Here is a 19,543-nt window from a genome sequence, read left to right as displayed (position 1 = left end):
TTAGCCAGGGACTGCTGAAGTAAGATGCGTCTGATCTCAATGGCCTCGGGCTCTTGCGAGTCGCGCGCCTGCTCGAACATCGCCTTCATCATAGCCAGCTCCAACTTCGTCTCTTCATTCTTGACTCGTTGTTCATTTGTACGAGCTTGATTTTTCAAAATTATATTGCGCTCCTTGCAGCCTATAATAGCATCTGTAATGTAATGTGGTCGAAAATGCTAAATTGGAATGAATACCTCTGCGACTTCTGCTTGGATGGCGACTGACTTTTGCAACAACTCATCTTTCTTCAGCATACGCTTTGCCAACTTGTTTCCACTGGGACGGCCTTCAAGGTCAAAGTCCTTGTTGTCCGCCTCGTCAGCGGGCTGCTTGGTTGCATTGCGATCTTTGATTTCGCACTTGGCCAATTTAAGACTAACCGAAGCAGGACTGCCAAGTTGCTATCATTATAGCATGAATATGCATGTTACACAACACAAGTATACTCTCGCACACGTACCTACCATTTGGGTTGCATTTTAAGCACGTGCCAGCAATCAATGTACTTGAAGGCGGTCTTCTGCGAACTCAAATACAGTTGGTGAACCGTGTGGGCGCTCGTGGCGCCGGTCAAAACGTACTTGGGGGCGATCAGCGCCCCCACGCAGTAGGCGCCGCTGATGTCCTCGGTGTGGAAACCCGTTGTGTACAAGAACTTGCCAATGGGGGCTTCGATGCCGTTGATGATTTTGGTTTCGAAAGCCTGTGCGGCGGAGGCGACAACAGCAAGAGGGACGAGGGCAGCTTTGACCATGGCAACGTGAATTCAAGAATGACTGATGCGAGTTTAGCCCTCGTCGGGGAACGAATCCACGCCAGTCGACGCTTGTTGCATGTGAAGAGTGGGATAAGGTTTTGGTGCTCGTTTTGCATTCGCTCATATTCGGATGACGAACAGATGGTAGGCCAGCAAAGTTAGAGGACATTAGAGATGTGCATATACCGACAATACTTACAGATCCTCCACGTTTCTGGAAGTTTTCTCGTACGGAGTTCCAGAATGGGTATGAATTTTTCGCACGTGGTTTTTCGGTGTATCGCGCGTGGTGCCATTGAAAGGGCACTTTCACGTGGTATGTTTCTGTTTGAGGCATTCACGCGTGGCATATTGTCGTCGTATTAAATTATAAAAAACACCGCGAAATTTAATAGTATTCCAAATTCGATTTACGTTTCGAAACATGGTGTTCGCACCAAACACACTCAGCTGCTACTTCGAAGTAGTTGGCATCAAGCTCATCGCACGCATCTCTACTCGACACCAATCATATCAGCTCCGGTACTTCTACATTCACAACATCATCGTTTCGTTTCACCATTGATCATTGCTCATTGTATGCATCAACGTCCCCTTCCGCTTCAACGAATCCTACAACCAGTCGTCTGCCTATAGTTCAAGCACCTCGGGTCACTCGAGTTCCCTTATCCACAACCAGCCCATCGCATTATCAGCCCACGTATGTATATCCCTTTGTAGCATTAGCCGATGACGTGCGTATGTTCAGTCGAAACTACGACATATCCCAATGAATGGTTATCTCGTCGTATTTATTGTAGCGGTTGATGTCCAACATGCTACGTCGAGGGTCCGTTTGCTTTGTTGCGGTGGAACTGTAGTGATGACGTTGAATGTACTCATTTCGTTGTTATTTGTTGTTTCTGCACACAAGGGTGGACTGTTGATGACAAGATATATTGAAAAAACCCGCGCATGATTAATCATGTTGACTGTGAATACTTCAAACGTACAACTACTACGTACGCGCTCGCTTTCGATTACGCTTTCTACCTTTACAAACAACAATGCGACGGACTGCGCGAACAAAATCAACGCTAGGGAGTTAACTTCGGATCGCCACTTTGATTGGTAAGCAAATCAGACGCAAACGTCTTCAAACAAATCCGGAGCCCCCTCGCGAACAGAAACTGGACAAAGGCAGGTAACTTGGATGGGGGAATGCCATGGGACAGTGGGATGGAGTTGGTTGTCATAGATAACACCAAATCGGCTGCAGTGGCGCGTAAATGCAGGCCCAACTTGTCGCTGATAATTTTGAACGCTTGAAAAAGGCAGGTTTTTGTTGAATTTTCACCAAATTCCAAAAAACGAGCGTCGCGTACTCGGTATTCGGAATACGTAAAGTTGCCAGGATGTTGTCGCCAACGCGTGTACACACCCAACGCTTCGGGACAATGTTTCATAGAGCGGCTTATCACCCATGATCGCGTGCACCCCAATAGATGAGGTCGGGCCCAGTGAACGAGATACTGGTGCCATGTTTTTCCCATTCTCTCCACAGTGCGTTCGTCCGCAATGAAGTCCACTTCACCAGCATGCATCGGGATAGGTGACGACACCAAGAGGCGGTCGGTTATCTTCAGCCTGATTTCGGTAATTGCACCAGTCCCAGGCCATAGGATTTGGACACGATCGCACACGCGGTCAAAGATGGCTGATGGTTCATCCGAAGGCATTTTCTCTCAGTAACTTACATCAACGGGTACATGAATTTATATATAGGTTTGTCTATAAATACTTTTAAGTACTACGTGAGCTATTTTCCTTTTCATATCCAAGAGGACATAGGTGCTCTTGGATATGAAAAGGAAAATAGCTCACGTGGTAGGGCTCCCGCTTGGTAACCGAGTGCTACAGGGTTCGATCCCCGGTGTTGATGTACAATATGCCAGATAGTCAGAGTGCGCTGGACACTGAGTACGTTCGCCGGAAGTCGTCTCCGGATAACCTGGATGTCACAATTATTAATACTAACTTTTGTGTGGTCAAGCAATTTTTGCTTCAGTAATTGTAATTATGATGTAATGAACTGTCGGTAGTCGTTCCATGATATTAACTTAAAGGTAGCGTATGGAGTCATCTAGTACAAATCGCTACAGGCACTTGCGCAACTACAAGTGCTCCGACACGAAGCGCTCCTACGTATACGCGTGCTCTAGTCATACTGGGTGTACGCACAAGATGCGTATCGTCGTCTTCACGTTTGTATCACGTCTTGAGAGATCCAACGCTGCACACAGCGAGGACACGGCCGTTACTCGTTCACGTGGAGTTCATCCCTCCTTGCGCGCTGAGATCGATTCATATCTAAAAGGTGGTTTTACCCCATTGAAGTTGGAGGTAGTATGGTGTATTAAGGTTTTTAAAGTACTTACGACGTACAGGTGCACCTGAGAACCATTTACCAACATGACGCTGCTGTGCTCCTACGGTTACCAACAAGACAGCAGCTGGCTGCACGACGAAAGCACATTACGAAGCAACGCGGCGGAGGATGGGAAATTGAGACATTTCACACCCTTCAGGAATGGTCAGCCGACAAGATGTGTACGACACGCGATGAATTTCTTGGGAGCAGGTCGCCTCAGAACTACGTTGAATTCGCCGCCCTCGACAATGCGTACAAGTAAGTATCACCTCTCAAAGCTCACTAACGTTCTGCCATGGAGCAGCTGCTGGTACTTAGCGTATTTACGGGGTGGACGAATACTGTTGGACTCGACGGGCTTGAGCAACGCCCATATGCTGGGATCGTGTTCACGTCACGCCAGAACATGTGGAACGTAGCAATAGCTTCGAAACATCAAAAGGAAGGGGTAGCGCTTGCAACCGACGGGATATACAAGCTTCACTTCGATTCGTACATAACACGATCCCTACTTAGAGGATAGATGTAATGATTACTAGGGGGATGAACGCTCATTGACATAGGCGTTGTGTACACAACATTTTCCAACAAGTTTGGTAGCTCTTTCATGCCATGGTCGTACCTGTTTGTGCGCTCAGAATGCGAGGAAGCCTATTCGCAGCTATTGCGAGTATCCGCTGAAGCGTTTTTTTGACACGTTCTTCGACTACCAGCTCGACGTTGCAACGTGCTCAATTGATCACACCCAGTACATCCAAACCGCTCTCAAGAAGCAGTGGCCGCAAGTCCATGTTGTGTCATGCGCCATCCACATGCTGCGAAACGTTCACAAGCACAAGTCCTTGCTTCGGACCATGGACAACTACAAGGTCATTTGCACTCAAATCCACCTCATGCGATCTGCACGGACGTGGATGCAATTTCATACTATTGCAAGTGTCGTCCTCATGGACTGGGAAACATCGCTCGCAGAGGAGGAATTTGCACAGTGGTTCCAAGAAACCTATTTGCTGCCCCCTGGGACGTTTGGTTTTTCGTTGCGTCGCTCACTCCTGGAATTCCTGCACACCAACAGCACATTGAGAGCCATCATAAGCGTATCAAACAGGTAACACATAATTGGACCTACGCTTATAACTGCGTGTGAAGGTTTGCGCCCATGAGCTACGAGCAACAACGAGTGTTGTACTGGAGCACACCATTCCCCGAATTGTTGTTGCTGACGCTATACAGCCCGATCATACACCAGCCACGTGGATCGATGCACCAATCTCGGGTGAAGTGTTGGCCAATGCTCAAGTTTTACTCAAGCCAAGAATTCACAGACTCGACGAAGAGCAATAGGTTTAATTTATTCCTAGAATTAAATTAAGTAACTAAAAATCACGATTTTTACTGATTAGTGCGAGTTGGTCCGCCTCAAGTACAAGTGCGATTGCCTCGCGTATCATGAATCAGGGTGGCTATGTGCGCATACGGTTGCTTGTTGCAACCTCATCGACGACTTTCGACTTAAAGTTAAGGTTAACCACCTTGCCAACCCGGAAGTCAGTGGGACGTCCAAGGAAAATCCCCTCCTCATTGGAAAGCGAGCCGAGGCGTCGTTTCTTCGCTGTTCCTACGTTGGTGCGAAAGATGGGTCTACAGCCACTGTCAGTTATCAACTACAAGTGCTGCAAGGACTTTGACATCATCGAAAATAAGGCCGACGGTACAACGGAGGAGTCTGTGAATACCATCGTCGGCTACCTGAGCGAAAAATGTGGGTATGCCGATTCCGTCCCATAGACGAATTGCAGACCTTTACAATGTCCGCGGAAGCCTTGGGGCATTCAATTAGTGAAGCCTTCGCACTTGGTGTCGACATCACAGGATCAACTCAAAACTACAGTAATATGTATTGAATATATGCAATTTGCCCGACGTACTTTGCAATTTATCTCCTTCATGATAATTTGAAACCCAACATGAGAACATCCGTAGTCTACGAGGAAGCCCCCACGCAACGCTGCTTTGTTGAACGTTGGATAGACCTATGAATCACGTCGTCCGGCATCTTCATCGATGACTGTTGACAGATTCTCAAGAATTTCTCACTCTCCGACTTGATCACTAATGCATCATTTACGACGTACTGTGGATCTTTGTTGAAGCTGTGTAGTTAACCCTTGTAACAGCGTCAATGACTGTGTACACTTTGCAAGCATTGTGTTCACGTAGACAAATAACCTTGTTACACTTGATGTCCTCTGACAATTTCTTGTTGCTTTGTATTGAAATGCTAAAAAATTCTGTTTCAAAAACCACGTGTACTTTGACCTTCGGTTTGTGAGCCACGCTTTATTCACCATTATCGCACCCCATAAAACCACCACGTGAAATTCACCCAAAAACCACGCGCAAATAATGTTTACCCGTTCCAGAATGTCGCTCGTCGGTCTGCACCTTCGATAGCACAGCACGAAACCTCAAGGAACGCCGAGACAAGGGTGACGTTCTCTCCGGACCATGACAGACCACGACCGATCCTCTTGACATGAGGCACTCCAACTTCGTTCGGAGCATCGATAACTTCTTCACAGATCGTCTCCATGTCGACAATTCTACTGACTAGAGGAAACTCAGAAATACCCCGACCTTGGAGGTCCCTCCAAATCCGTCGAATTTGCCCAAAGTTGGGGGTCTGGTTATTATAAACGGACCATTTCGAGGACCGTTGGAGAGGAAATATTGGGTATTTTGGTTATTTCTGGTTTGTCCCAAAAATAAACGGACCATTTGGAGGTGCGGTGGAGATGCTCTTAGTGACCTTGGTAGGTATTAATAGTAACTAAGGTAACTGTTATTAATAATATAGTACAGCAAGTTCCAGGAATATACTTACAGTTAATATCAAAGGTAATCCATCATTTACAGCCAGGGGGGAGGAATAGCTCAGATGGTAGAGCATCGGTTTCTTAACTCAAAGGTTTTGGGTTCGATCCCTGGCTTCCCCGGATTATTTCCGTCCCTCCCCTGGGGAATCCGGATAACAAGGGCCACGAGGACCGAACTTCGAAGAAGGTCGGTCGAAGGACGAGCGAAGTAAAAACCGATGATTACACACCGCCCCTGGTCCAGCAGGCGCGTTACAATTGGCGAAGCGGTTCCATAACATGTGGTTCTAGTGTCGGCCCACGCGGAGGAATGTCTTAAAAATGATAATCCAAACTCAATTAACCATCATTTACAGCTACTAGTAGTATTAATACTACGTAGTACCAGTAACAGGTAAGAATGGAAACCCCAAATCAGACGCATCACTTAGGAAGACGCGTCGACCAGCATTTCGGATCGATTGGTACAGCTACGTAAAGCCCGTAATGTACATGTCGTAGTGGACACATCTACATGATGGACTCGGGGCCAAGAACCACCCCCCCGATAAAATGGAAGGTCACATGAGACGAGGTTGTTCAACGGCACCACATACTCCGGAGTATATTGCAGAATTTAACTCCTCCACCTTCCCATACGCCGCATAATTCAACCAACCCATAAACGAGGACCGGCGTAATCGAACACAGCAGCTTAACGCCGTGGCTGCCGCACAACTCACGGACTTGTGCCGCCAAACACGTCACACGACTGGAGCGGCCAATCACACCGACAGACTTGCACCGCCGACCGCATCATCGCACCACTGTCCTAACCGCTAACACTAATGTTGGTCGCGGCACATACATCGACGGTCGCAGTGCTTATTTCATGGGAGAATCGACGGCATCGACCGCGAATGACACGACTGTGGTTGACAAGGCTGGTGGTATCAATCGCTGTCGATGCCGCTGATCGCGATTGACACCACCAGCCTTGCCAGCCACAGTCGTCCTCATCGAAGGGCACCAGGAGTGGCGTCGCCGATCTCGACACGCAATTGATACGACACGAACGCTGGCAGACTATCCGATGTGTTGATTTCAGTCCCCGGTATACAGTGGGCATTGTGAGGGCAGGGCATCAAGAGTCATTTCGAGGTCGACGGAGCCTCCTTTCCACAGACAGCTCAATTGAAAAAGCTACCCCTTCGAGGGCGAGGGGGTCGGCTCGCGTGGTGACGAAAGCGATTCGAGGGGGTATATAGCGTCGCGTATGATAAGTCGTGAACGTGCGTGGAATTATGTATAGTACAGTACCTGGAGCTGGACGGAAAAGTGGCAGGCCTATGGTGCAAGTCAGCTAAAGACTACAAAAATATGGGGTCGTTCTTCGTGAATATTACATGTAGGATTTATGGAAACCACGCATTCAAAGCCTCAAGATCCATAGAGGGGCGTCTAAGGAAGAAATGTTACGGCGTAGATTTTCCTGAATCGCAAAAATAGTGGAGAAATAGGATTTGCCGTGACGGCACCCCATAAACGGAAATATATGGGACCTATCAGATTTTGGCATTTGGGGTGCTTGTCCCTTTGTCCCTTGTACTTGATATTTGTATACAACGTAACCGGATGTACCTTTGATATAATTATCGGGATGCACCACTCCTCGCATGGGTCGCCGGTCCAAGCGCCAACAGGCTGCAAGAGCTGCTGACCGAAGAATTTCAGGTCAGTTCGGCCAACAACTACAGCACGGAGAGGATCCAACGCTTGAAGGAGAATCTGTATGTGACGACATGCCATCAGAGTAACCATTTTACTTGAACCCCGACATTTGGACAAAACTCCTTGCCAGTCAAGGAATGTGTGAATTTGTTCAAAGGCTTCGCACCACACGTCGATCCTATTACGATGGAACTAGTTCACGCAGCAAACGACGCAAGACTGCGTTAAACGCAAACGCTCTCAAGGCGTGTCCAATGTCCTCTTTGGACACTTGGCTAAACCCTGTTGCCCATCCAACGCTTCCTGACAAATCCACTTCAGCCCTTCCAGCAGCCTCTCCAACCGTCTCCATTATCCGCTCGGACCAGCAGTATTTCGATTTGCTCAACGAACGTTTGGTGGACAAGAAGACCGCCACCCCTGTGTTTGTCCAATTGGTTGTGCTTGTAAAGTTCTATGAGTGTCGTTTGGCTGGCTCAACTCGACGTGACGCTTGTGCTGCTGCGGCCACCTTACTGCCTGCCGCATACCACCTCGGAGCACGCACGATGTTGAATTGGTGTCAGTAATATCAACGCTTTGGTTGCCTTCCGAGCTCTAGACGAGGTCGGCACCAGAAGACGCCGTCCCTAATTCACGACGAGGATTTTTTGAGTAAGTGTGGGCAATGGTTGCGGTTAACTCGGCCTTCAATGCGCACTCCTCACAACTTTCGATTACACCTCAATGAATCTATCCTCCCCGAGCTCACAGGTAATGCGAAAGTTATTTCCTAAGTATATTCTACTTCACAATTATATTAAATTTTTAAGGTGCGATGAAATCAATTGTGTCAGAAGCCATGGCCCGGCGATGGATGGTACATGCCGGGTACAAGTTCGGCTCGTGGAAGCGACAAGATGTTGTGGAATACCAAAAGGTTTCTGCTCGACATGACTGAGGCTTAGCGAGCGGATGGCGTCATTTTCGGGGGAGGCCATGGACATATTGGAGTCTCCCAATGACGTCTCACAGGAGCAGGTTGTGTGGGTGACTCACGACGAATCCACCTTCTACGCCAACGACGACGGGGGAATGGTTTGGACGAATACGGCCCATCTAGATCTCACCAAAAGGGGACGTGGGCGCTCATTTATGGTGTCTGACTTTCTTTGCCCATGTCATGGCCGCCTGTTTATGCTGGGAGAATCTGAACCATTGTTTGTCACAGAGGATCTGCATGTTGGCAAGGCCCAGGAGGGCTACTGGACCAGTGAGCATGTGACCAAGCAGGTAACGCAAAGGGTTCTTCCTGCGGTTGCGGCTTTGCACCCCGGATGCACCGCGTTGTTCACGTTTGACCAATCAACCAACCACGCAGCTTACGCTGCCGATGCTCTCCGAACGTCCAGCATGAATCTCAATCCGGGGGTCAAGCAGCCAAGGCTCCGTGACGGTTGGCACGGATCTTCGCAGATTGCTCAAGCAATAACATGCCCAGAAGACCATCCTGACCAGTCTTTACGTGGGCTCACCAAAGGAGTCAGGAGTGTGTTGATTGAACGCGGAGCATGGGATAATGCCATGCTACTGACGTGCGGTAATGTGGTGTCGATGCCACCCTTCCCTGAGGTGCTACGATCCTGTGCTCGATACTGCCTTGCCTTGCATCTCATGCTGACTTTTGATAACAGAAGTCGATCCTGGAGGAGACGATTGTGGCTGCTGGTCATGTGTGCTTGTTCTTCCCCAAGTACCACTAGGAACTCAACCCGATGGAGTCGTATTGGGGTGCGGCAAAGCGCCACGCACGATCCAACTGCAACTACACGTGGATTGGGCTCGTTCAATGTGTTCCGCGAAGCCTTGAAAGTGTTTCCGTGGTCTCGATTCGGAAATTCTTTCGTCGGTGTTCACACCTCATTCAAGCCTACAGCTACGGCCTTGACTACAACATGTCCAAGTATGCCCACAAGCAGTGCAAGAGCCACCGACGCACCCCACAAGGTGTAACCGTAGCGATCGACTTGGATTAGTTGTCGAAAGGTCGTAATGTAGTCTTAAGTTTTTGCATTTCGTATGCAATTCGGACTCGTCAAAATTCACGTTCCCTTGGCCTGAAACGTTCCGTGGGCTTCAGAAACGACGATTTCATGTTTTTCAAACCGAGTTTCGAAACTAAAATGACTTTAGCCAATCACTGGGTGGACATCGATTTTGGAAGTTTCTACTGCGTAAAAATACTCTTGAAAATTTATACGACGAAATTGGCCAAGTTGCAGTCTTTACAAACTGACTTGCACCATACATATTTGGTCTGTACAGTATTGCTACGTAGCGGTCGTTCCATATGCTGTGTAGCGTTTGGGCGAGTGGCCATATCTTACTGGTATGGGAGAGGGCGTCGTAGGCAACACAGTGGGGGGGGGCGAAAAGCCAAGGCTCGATGCTGTAGCACAGGAAGGAGATATTGTCGCCCGCGTTGAGGTTGAAGGTCTGCGCACAGAAGGTGTGATATCAAGAAACACCGCAGAGGTTTCGAAGGGGAAGATGAAGTCAAACTTACATGAACCATATTGTAGACTTCATTATTGCAACGTTTTGCTCGGCCTTCGTTTGCTATAATAATCCTGTCTTCCCCCTTGTAACTGCCAACAAATTAAGCTTACATTCGTCCAAACATAAACAACCATATATTATACATCGTAAGTAGATATAGATTCCCCACTCCTATGTCATAGTTCGACGCAACCGCGCGCCACATTTCTGGTGCTGACTTGTGACTTCGCGGATCATAACGAGAACTACCTTCGAAAGTACTATCTATACAGTAAGCCAACACTTGGCCGAGTTGGTTTTGCCCTCGCACTACAGACATTTTGAACCTATCAAAAAGCGTTACCCGTTGAAATTAACCTTTCTTAGCAGGTCCTTGGCCTCAGGCTCAATAGCCCGAAATTCATTGGGCCTGGCCAGTTCAGGTATAAAACGAAGGTCGATGATTTCTGCGTAATTAGCATTTACTTAAGTTATTTTTCTCTGCTATCGCACCCGTGTTCAAGTTCGTCGCTGAGAAACATTTGGGAGCGGTTGGTAGCATGACGGTGCCACTGTGGCCGGCGTTCCAGCGAGGGGGCTGGACATCTCGGACGACAGGTTGGGTTGGCTTGGTCTTGGACTTTGACGACATTTGTTTACGAGCTTGAGGCTGTTAATTTTGAAAAAGGCCGAGCTAGCATGAAGGTGAATTTGATTTCATGACCGTAGTAGGCGTTATCGAAGAGTCACAACCTTTTAATGTTGAACTTCTGTGATTTAGTATAATGGTTAACAGGAAACTCGGAAATAGTACGATATGCTTGTTATACTGAAGGTTAGGAGAACTTCGATACGGCTTTAGGGACTTTAGGGTGTGTAAAGTCTGGAGATTTGAACTAGCTTGTAGTATTGCAGCATGGAACTTCTGTTCTTGTCGTCGTCTGCATCGTGCTTGATGATCACCAATAAATCTCGCTTCATTCCTGATTGGCTAATGCATAATATGTGGTATATTTCAGCCAATAATGTAGACATATACTTTTCACGCATTGACCAATCTATCTGCTCTAGTGAAATATCTGTTTATCAGAAGGAGCGGAAATAGTTGTGAAATGTGCTCCGAATACCTTTCGTTTATTGTTTTTGGCTTACTCCAATGGGTTTTGGCAAGTCATCGAAGGTAATGTATCAATTGTTGACACATCACCAAATTGTGCGGCTGTCTGATTTTAGCCAATAGCATCTCGATATTTGGCCTTGAAGAAGTGGCACAGTATCACTCGTACTATGGCGCTACAGTTGTGATTCACATCAGTGAATTAAAACGTGATTTCACTTTTTACAATGACTAATTAAATTCATGTGAAATTTTACTGTATATTTTGAATTGCATGCAGTTTTATTTTTGATCCAATTATTTTGATAAAGTTATTAAGTTAAACCCATACAAGCTTTTAAGGAGTGTCGTGAATGGTTCACCATAGAGCTCTAAAGAATAATTTCGATACAAATCTGTTATGCAGTCCAATCATGTGCAATGCTACGTAAAAAAGTGTTGGCGATTTATATTCTCATGTGGTGCTACACAATCAATTAAAGAATGTCCATCAGAAACAACCTCAAATATACAAATCCTGGATCGAATCTCGCCGTCGAATCGAATCCTGCCAAAACCTCCGCAAACACCATTTTGTAGCATGTATCATCCGGATAAGGCCTCATTTTTATTCATGATGACAAGTTGTTTCGCGCCCTTGGACGAGCGATACTTCTGCATAGAATGAGCTTCAGTCAACAACCGAAACAGGGGGGGGAATAGCTCAGGTGGTAGAGCATCGGTTTCTTAACTCAAAGGTCGTGGGTTCGATCCCCGGCTTCCCCGGATTATTTCCGCAAGGATTTATCCGTCCCTCCCCTGGGGAATCCGGATAACAAGGGCCGCGTACGAAGACGAGGACCGAACTTCGAAGAAGATCGGTCGAAGCACGAGGTATGATGCGTTGAGCGAAGTAAAAACCGAAGATTACACACCGCCCCTGGTCGAGCAGGCGCGTTACAATTGGCGAAGCGGTTCCATAACATGTGGTTCTAGTATCGGCCCTCGCGGAGGAATGTCTTAAAAATGATAATCCAAACTCAATTAATCAACAACCGAAACTGCAAACCATAGAAAAATTGTTGTATTGGATTATGCGGAACAAATGCGAGCTACTTGTAGCAAACTACCTAGAGTGAACTGGGGAGAAACTCGACCGGGTATGGAACACAAATTGGTTCCCTCGTCTCGAACAGCAAAATTATATAAACTGACATGACAGTCAGATTTTGATTGGACAAATGTTTTTGTAACGTTACAACATGAAATGTCGCAAAATGGGCAAAATTTGCGTTTCAGAGGTTTAAAATAGCACTATTCGATTCAGGAGCACCATTCGATACACCGGCAACCTTCCCACCGAGCACAAGAGGACCAGGGACCATACCACATATCAAATGCATGCATTATTGTGATATTACACAAGTACTATTCGAGGTCGAGAGATGGATTTTACAAATGACCTCGTCACTGCATCTGACGTGATCATGTCACACGCCTTGATGGCGCGCTTGACCATTGCCATGCGTTTGTCTGCAGCACTACACACAGGTAGCTCTTTCCAGCCAGTGCTTGCGCATGATTTTCTTGAAAGGTCCCATAATGCCTACGCCAAGTGGCTGACACACACTTGTGCGTGTCAGCCACTTGGCGTAGACAGCGGCTCCAGTGCACTGTACAAGTCACGGACGATGGAATCCGCAGACAGCGGCTCCAGTGCACTGTACAAGTCACGGACGATGGAATCCGACGACACTTGTGGCACGTGGGCGTAAAGTTGTCTGCAAGGATGACATTTGGCCCGAGAACATGAGACGGCAGCACGTCGAGGTACAAACGCCACACACGACTGTCCATCTAACCTTTGTATAGTGCTACCCTGACGGGTACGTACGAAGCTCGCGTTGGTCGATGGGTCCACCCGGGGTGTCATGGAAGATTAACAACATTAGTAACTTCCCACCTAAAGGGAACAAAGCATTATAACATACGAGAGTGTATACGTGTGTAAATTACCATTAATGCGGCAAGACAAGACAACAGTGAACCGGTCCGAGTGCTTTTGGGCCTTGTCAACCTTTGACGACTTTTTCAATTCGGCCCAAATCTTCCCCGGGGGCATGTCGTAGTAAACGACCGTCTCGTGACGTTGATGATGTCGCGCAGATTGTGCCCGTCGTACTTGCTCCCGATCTTGCTGGCAAAGTTGTCACGGATTTGAACAATGTCGGATGTAGGAAGCATGAAATGACAGGCCACATGTTGATAGAAGCGGTGTCTGTGCGCGAACCTTTTGGCACAGACGCAGCAAGGTCTTGTATGGTTCGGCTTGTTGGCTTGATACTGCAGCAGCCAATCGTTGTAGTGGGTCTTCATGAAGTTGATGGTGTACATGGATGTCAGAATATGCTCATCTCTGCGGACGTCCTCCATGAACATGGGCAGATCACGTTGGAATGGGATGATGCACTTCGTGCCTTGTCCACCGAGGACGGCTCGTTTCGCATTGCTAGTTGCAACAAGCTTTGTGACCTGATCCGTCAAGTCGAGAGAGTACTTCGAGGCACAGCGTTCAGCGCAAACTTGCGACAACTGATGCAATGTTCGTCGAAGAGTCGAAGATGCTCGCACTTCTGCCTGATAGTGTTGGACAGCTGAGTGCGTTGTCTTGTCATGGCGGTTCAGTGGTGAAATCGGTTGTGAGGTGCCGAGGTGGGCACTAGGAAAGATAAGCCCCCGGCCCCAATTATAATAAACACCGGTTCGAAATGTAACAAATTCAAGTAATAGTGTCGTAACGAAAACGTCAAAGCCCAAAAGTACTTAGTATTATTAGTTATTCTTTTTTCCAATAACGTGAACTAAGCCCGTGAAATACATCTTTTCGCCCGCTTGCGGTGAGAAATACCAAGTGCGCCATATAAATTCGTCCAGATTGGCGGGTAGGTACTTCTTTCGAATTCCACGCATTGTTTTCAGAAAGCGCTTGACGCAAACTTCCCACACACCCACGAGCGTCTGGGTGTGTGCACCAGTCGCTGGATCCACGAAGTTTTCCGAATGGTTCACCCAATGATGGCCATAATTCTTGTCGGCCAGCAATGGATTGTTAGACAATGTGTGTCTTTCGTCCGACGACACGTACGAACCAAATTTGTCTGACATGATCAGAGTACCTGGTCGGATATGCTGTCTAATCATGGCAGTCAAAGTTGGCTTCGTACGGTCGTGAAACGTAAGGCGTCCGAACCACTTGCCCGTTGTTCTGTCCACGCCGCCGAACAACCAAACGTCGGGGTGCTGGGCTCCGCGGCTGTATTTCGATTTTTTTTAGTGATGTCTCGTCGATTTCAACGACCGAGCCTACTCTGCCAACCTTGGATATATTAATAACAGAAATAAATATCATATAATTCGACAACCTTGGATGTACATGACAATGGCAGGCAAATCACATCGAACTCGTAAAAACACTTCAGGCACGAAATAGAGTGTATTTGTAGCACTTGACACCCGAGAGGTAGTGTTTTGGCCTCTTCGACTGTATTAATTACAGAAATATGTATTATATAGATCGACAACCTTGGATTACACAAATATATACTACTCTGGTCCAAAATAGTTGTTTTTTCTATTGGCAGAATTTTGCTAAATATCGCCCGTTTTGCGATGCGATTGGTGCATCAAAAAGCGCAAGATCTCTGCTTTGATTGGGTAGTTTGCAAGCTTTCTAGAGCATTTTGGCTGTCGAGATATTGGGCGCCAAAGTTGGCGTGTCAAATGAGTCAAGTAGAAACATCTCGAAACCTGATCATTACACGATTGTTCATCGCCCCAACACTGCACCCTCTACGACACTAACCTACTATTTATATGATACTAGTATCATATAAATCGACAATCATGGATATATTAATCGTAGGAATACACATTACATAATAACTTCATGCTGCGCTCAATGGAACCGCAGCCAGCACGACGGCATCGCCACCTTGTCCCGGTCAAGGTCATGTCCTTCGCGCATGACGGATAGCATCTTCGACTTAAGAAGCCCGACCTTCATACCCCACACAGGGCAAGCAGCTTCGTCACACGTGGCAGCCATGACGGTGCTGAACTTGAACTGCACGGCGTTAGACATGTCGTACTGTGCGACGCGCTGGGCTTCCTCCATCGCGGCAAATTTGAAAGTGGGGCCAAAACCTGACTTGGACACGTTTTGGTGGGAGTTTTGGCGGTCAAAGTGCCTTTTATCCGGATGTATACGTACTTATCCGGATTAAGCATGGAGACATTATTACTTACACTTCGAGACGAAATATGAATAAAATACATAGATATATAGAGGTGTTTGGGTTTCTTGGGGGGTCGAGTTTCTCCCCGGTTGTTCACTGTAGAATGCGGAGTCCCCCATTGGCAAATCAAGTTTTGAATGCACCTGATTGGCACTTCCATAAAGGACACGTAGATTAATCAGCCAATCCGAAGAAGTAGTTCCAGCGAAGTGGTCCATAGGGAATCGAAAAAGAACTCATATTATGAAGTTGGTACGAATTTCCGACCGATTGGTCACTCTGAAAATACTTGTCGCTGATTGGCTACATTATATTTTCACTATCGGGAAAGCCAATGAAATAATCCTAGAGTATATTTCGAGCTTTGGGATCTGTTTCACGAACAAATCGCGCAAAATTGGGAATACACACAATTGACTACTAACGTTAACATTCATAATATATACTGTTAGTATGCGCGGTGTATCGCAAATACATACATACATTCATTCACTACGTTCTCGGAATGTGTGTTTGTTTGGTTACATCATATCGCGATCGCCCCAACTGACGCCGTCGGGGGTCATTCACTACGTTCTCGGAATGTGTGTTTGTTTGGTTACATCATATCGCGATCGCCCCAACTGACGCCGTCGGGGGTCAACATCACCGCGTCGTCCACCATCGGTTTGCCAAACTCGTACGTGGTGTAAATATGCCTCGAGTAGACGGTTTCGCAAAATGTCGAGTCGAAGCCTGAGAACAGACCCAGCAATGACGTGGCACTCAGAGCGTCGTCGTCGTGTTTATATAGCGGAGACGATGCATCCAGCACATGGATCAAGGTCACGGGCATGTTGATACTGGGCCATGTGGGCTGGACCAGCGGCAGGTCGTGCATCCGCCTCGCGCCGCGGCGGTCGGTGAAAAACGCGCCCAATCTAGCAATATAATTAGTCAATAAACACGAAAAATAGAAGTGGATCATTGGTCGTGATTCTAAGTCGAGTCGACCATTGGAGAGTTACTCGAATGAGCCGAAAAACAAATCGACGATATATATATCGATATCGACCAATCAAAACCCAGACCACGAATCAAGTAGCCAATCAAAAAATCCACTCTTCGAACCAATGTAAGACGGGACACTGGACGATGCAAAAAATGTCCGTCCAACGAAGTATCGATCGATAGATTTGGCGATATCAGCCCAAAGTCTAAATATATTTTGGGTAAAATTACAATATAATACATACTTGAATTGGCACAGCTGGATGTCGCCCACATTGCGGGTGTTCACTGCACGGAATACTAGGCATCGATGGGCGTGGTACGTGGATACGGCCATCTTTGGAGAGAATCGAACATGCGCCTGCGGAAGCGCAAATTTGGACCAGAAGATACCTGCAAATATAATACAATTAGATCTAAAAACAAGATATATATATATATATATATATTGGATGCGCTATCGAATCCAATAGAAAACAAGAATACTAAGAGGTATATATATCTATCTATATACACACCAACTCGACACAATTGGACCTACAAACAAGATATATATATATATATATATATATATATATTGGATGCAAGATCGAATCAGATTCAATGCCAACAAAAAACACAAGAATACAAAGGAGTCTATTAATCTTATCACACCCACTGGGCCGACACCATAATCAATCGACCAATCAAATCCCAGCGCAGGAATCAAGTGACCAATAATCAAACTCCCTTTTCACCATTATTCAAATGGATTTGTGATCACCTTTGACTTGAATTCATGTGAAATACATTGGTCGTTTCACTCCATATGTAATAATAATCTATCATGGACGACTACATACTTCAATATATATATATATATATATATATATATACCCGTAAGAATCGTGGCAACGGTGAGCCCAAGCATGGCTTCCACAGCCACAAGGGCGTTGTGGTAGTTATCCCCTGGGGCTGGGGCGATGGTCCCGTACCCGATGGTCGAAAACGTGTGCACACTCAGGTAAAAGCACAGCTCAAACGCGGAATTCCGTGGCGGAAGCATATCATCCGTGATAAACAGACCCCGAGGAAAGTGCAGCCAATGGAGACACGCGAACGTTATGGTTACGGCGCCCGTGAGCACGAAAATACCCGCGAAAATCGATTTCCATGTGGCGTGGAGGATGTGGTAGTACAGGTATTGAAACCGGAAGGGTACGTTGAGAGGATGGACGAGATGCAAACTGGCAAAGGCGGCGGCGGCGTCGGTCATGTGGACGTAGCTGCTGCCGTCATCGTCGCTCAGGACGTTCGATTGCCTGATATATTTAGACAGTAATGGGATACGGTACTATACTGTATAAATATATATATATATAGTATATTGAACAAAAACACACCAAACTACTCGTAATACATATACATGTATATAATAAACAAAAAAGACTATTCCAACCCCATTTATATATATATATATAACAATATAATATAATATATATAACAATATATCTATATAACAATATTATATCTATATATATATATTATATATATATATATGTGTCAAAACAATATAATTGCCAGCTTTGAATCATACCGTGCCGACGAGTGTTTAAGTAGCAAGCCGGCCATGGTGGGTTCTACGAACGGCTGGGAAGGCGATTCCGTGGAGGTAGAAGCAGCATATTCCCAAGTCATTCCTTCGTGATGGATGCCTTGGTCTGGGCTAAGCAGTCGGCGGTGGCCCATGGCATTCCACAGCACAGACGTCTCAGAGAGTGCCACGTCACTGAGTCGGTCAAAGTCCATTTCAACGTGGTTCACTTCATGCGAGAGCATGGCCACAAACTTGGCGCCGTGTGCGATACAGTCGTGGGTGTAGCTCACTTGGTTAACGATGGTCGCGTGTCGATTCGAGTCGACACCTGTAAAGGTCACGAGCAGCATGCAGTCGGGCGAGAACGGTGTCGCATATAGCGGACTGGCCGCGTCGATTACATGCACGAGTTCGAGGGCGAGGCGGAAAAAGATAAAGTCGGCTTGCTTCAATGGAAGTTTGTGGCGGCGAAGCAAGGTCTATAGGAAGGAGGATGGGTGGATGGATGGAACGAAGGATATATGGATACCCCGTGTACGGAGAAGAGTTCCATGGAGAAGGATGCGTCCATGATCACGTCGAGGTTGAGATGGGAGGATGAACTGGCGTTGGCGACGCGCACGACGAGCGCGGCGTGGTTGCCGCTGTAGTTGGGCTGGATACAGCACACGTTGCTGAACGCGACCTGGACTTTGGGGAGAGAGAACTTGGAGAAGATGATGCCGGCAAAGGTCGGGAGCAGCACCATGGACATGTACGACTCGAGGATGGTCACGTAGTTGCCGCAGCGGTCGCGCGAGTACACGATGCCAAACCCGATGGTCGAGAACGCCTGGTAGCTGAGGTTGTACCCATCAAAGAGGTCGTTGCATTCCTGGCACACGAAGTAGAACGCGAGCGCGAAGAGGAAGATCACGCCAAAGTACGAGATCGCCAGCGCGAGGGCGAGCCGCGGCCACGACAGGTTGATGAGGAAGTACGCGAGATCCTTGTACAGCGCGCGGGGCCGGACGCCGCTGCGCATGTTGAAGAAGGGCTGCTGGGCCGACGACGTCTGGGAAGACGAGCCAGGGAAGATGGCGCGGGATGCAGGCGCGACCGCGATGCCATGCCACACGTTCCGCCACGCAGAGTCGCCCATCACCTGCACGTCGAAAAGTGTACATGAGGTGACTTTAGGTATTTGCCACGCTCTTACACACTTGAAGTTTGTATGGTGAGGCACAACACATGGTGAAAACTATTACAAATATTGCAACTGTGGTCGAAGATTG

At 47.2% G+C, this 19,543-nt stretch overlaps 8 protein-coding genes and 3 pseudogenes across 11 annotated transcripts; 6 read left to right on the top strand and 5 right to left on the bottom strand.

The window, feature by feature from the left end:
- Positions 1–218: 218 nt before the first annotated feature.
- Positions 219–796, bottom strand: H257_17708 (hypothetical protein; the record flags this gene model as incomplete). The annotated part of the gene is made up of 2 exons (XM_009846594.1): positions 219–417; positions 507–796. The coding sequence occupies 2 exons, from the start codon at positions 794–796 to the stop codon at positions 219–221; spliced, it is 489 nt and encodes a 162-aa protein (XP_009844896.1).
- An 821-nt stretch (positions 797–1,617) lies between these two features.
- H257_17707 (hypothetical protein) lies at positions 1,618–2,517 on the bottom strand (the record flags this gene model as incomplete). The annotated part of the gene is made up of 2 exons (XM_009846593.1): positions 1,618–1,653; positions 2,164–2,517. The coding sequence occupies 2 exons, from the start codon at positions 2,515–2,517 to the stop codon at positions 1,618–1,620; spliced, it is 390 nt and encodes a 129-aa protein (XP_009844895.1).
- A 130-nt stretch (positions 2,518–2,647) lies between these two features.
- On the top strand, positions 2,648–2,720 carry H257_17706 (annotated as a pseudogene). The gene has a single exon. The product of its transcript is annotated as a tRNA-OTHER (tRNA).
- Positions 2,721–2,911: 191 nt separating this feature from the next.
- On the top strand, positions 2,912–3,471 carry H257_17705 (hypothetical protein; the record flags this gene model as incomplete). Its single annotated transcript, XM_009846592.1, has 2 exons — positions 2,912–2,983; positions 3,226–3,471. The coding sequence occupies 2 exons, from the start codon at positions 2,912–2,914 to the stop codon at positions 3,469–3,471; spliced, it is 318 nt and encodes a 105-aa protein (XP_009844894.1).
- A 33-nt stretch (positions 3,472–3,504) lies between these two features.
- Positions 3,505–4,897, top strand: H257_17704 (hypothetical protein; the record flags this gene model as incomplete). Its single annotated transcript, XM_009846591.1, has 3 exons — positions 3,505–3,657; positions 3,848–4,306; positions 4,613–4,897. The coding sequence occupies 3 exons, from the start codon at positions 3,505–3,507 to the stop codon at positions 4,895–4,897; spliced, it is 897 nt and encodes a 298-aa protein (XP_009844893.1).
- Positions 4,898–6,132: 1,235 nt separating this feature from the next.
- On the top strand, positions 6,133–6,205 carry H257_17703 (annotated as a pseudogene). Its single transcript has one exon. The product of its transcript is annotated as a tRNA-OTHER (tRNA).
- A 2,431-nt stretch (positions 6,206–8,636) lies between these two features.
- Positions 8,637–9,810, top strand: H257_17702 (hypothetical protein; the record flags this gene model as incomplete). The annotated part of the gene is made up of 3 exons (XM_009846590.1): positions 8,637–8,665; positions 8,743–9,406; positions 9,538–9,810. The coding sequence occupies 3 exons, from the start codon at positions 8,637–8,639 to the stop codon at positions 9,808–9,810; spliced, it is 966 nt and encodes a 321-aa protein (XP_009844892.1).
- A 2,311-nt stretch (positions 9,811–12,121) lies between these two features.
- Positions 12,122–12,194, top strand: H257_17701 (annotated as a pseudogene). Its single transcript has one exon. The product of its transcript is annotated as a tRNA-OTHER (tRNA).
- Positions 12,195–13,499: 1,305 nt separating this feature from the next.
- On the bottom strand, positions 13,500–14,573 carry H257_17700 (hypothetical protein; the record flags this gene model as incomplete). Its single annotated transcript, XM_009846589.1, has 2 exons — positions 13,500–14,127; positions 14,359–14,573. 2 exons carry the CDS (start codon positions 14,571–14,573, stop codon positions 13,500–13,502), a joined length of 843 nt encoding a protein of 280 aa, XP_009844891.1.
- A 790-nt stretch (positions 14,574–15,363) lies between these two features.
- Positions 15,364–15,582, bottom strand: H257_17699 (hypothetical protein; the record flags this gene model as incomplete). Its single annotated transcript, XM_009846588.1, has 1 exon — positions 15,364–15,582. One exon carries the CDS (start codon positions 15,580–15,582, stop codon positions 15,364–15,366), a length of 219 nt encoding a protein of 72 aa, XP_009844890.1.
- Positions 15,583–16,188: 606 nt separating this feature from the next.
- Positions 16,189–19,455, bottom strand: H257_17698 (hypothetical protein). The gene is made up of 5 exons (XM_009846587.1): positions 18,799–19,455; positions 18,270–18,748; positions 17,570–17,994; positions 16,939–17,086; positions 16,189–16,623 (listed from the first exon to the last, which is right to left on the bottom strand). Exons 1-5 carry the CDS (start codon positions 19,408–19,410, stop codon positions 16,302–16,304), a joined length of 1,986 nt encoding a protein of 661 aa, XP_009844889.1. The 5' UTR covers positions 19,411–19,455; the 3' UTR covers positions 16,189–16,301.
- Between the last annotated feature and the right edge of the window lie 88 nt (positions 19,456–19,543).

The sequence above is a fragment of the Aphanomyces astaci genome (genome assembly GCF_000520075.1).
Source record: "Aphanomyces astaci strain APO3 unplaced genomic scaffold supercont1.115, whole genome shotgun sequence".
NCBI lineage: Eukaryota > Oomycota > Saprolegniomycetes > Saprolegniales > Verrucalvaceae > Aphanomyces > Aphanomyces astaci.
This window is presented reverse-complemented; position numbering and strand designations above follow the sequence as displayed.

What these genes read in the sequence shown, in the direction of transcription:
- H257_17698 (XM_009846587.1), bottom strand. Translation starts at nt 19,410, where the DNA reads ATGGGCGACTCTGCGTGGCGGAACGTGTGGCATGGCATCGCGGTCGCG. An exon ending in AACTCTTCTCCGTACACGGG is followed by an intron (nt 18,749 to 18,798) that starts GTATCCATATAT and finishes TCCTTCCTATAG; the next exon opens with ACCTTGCTTCGCCGCCACAA. An exon ending in CGTTGCCACGATTCTTACGG is followed by an intron (nt 17,087 to 17,569) that starts GTATATATATAT and finishes TTATATTTGCAG; the next exon opens with GTATCTTCTGGTCCAAATTT.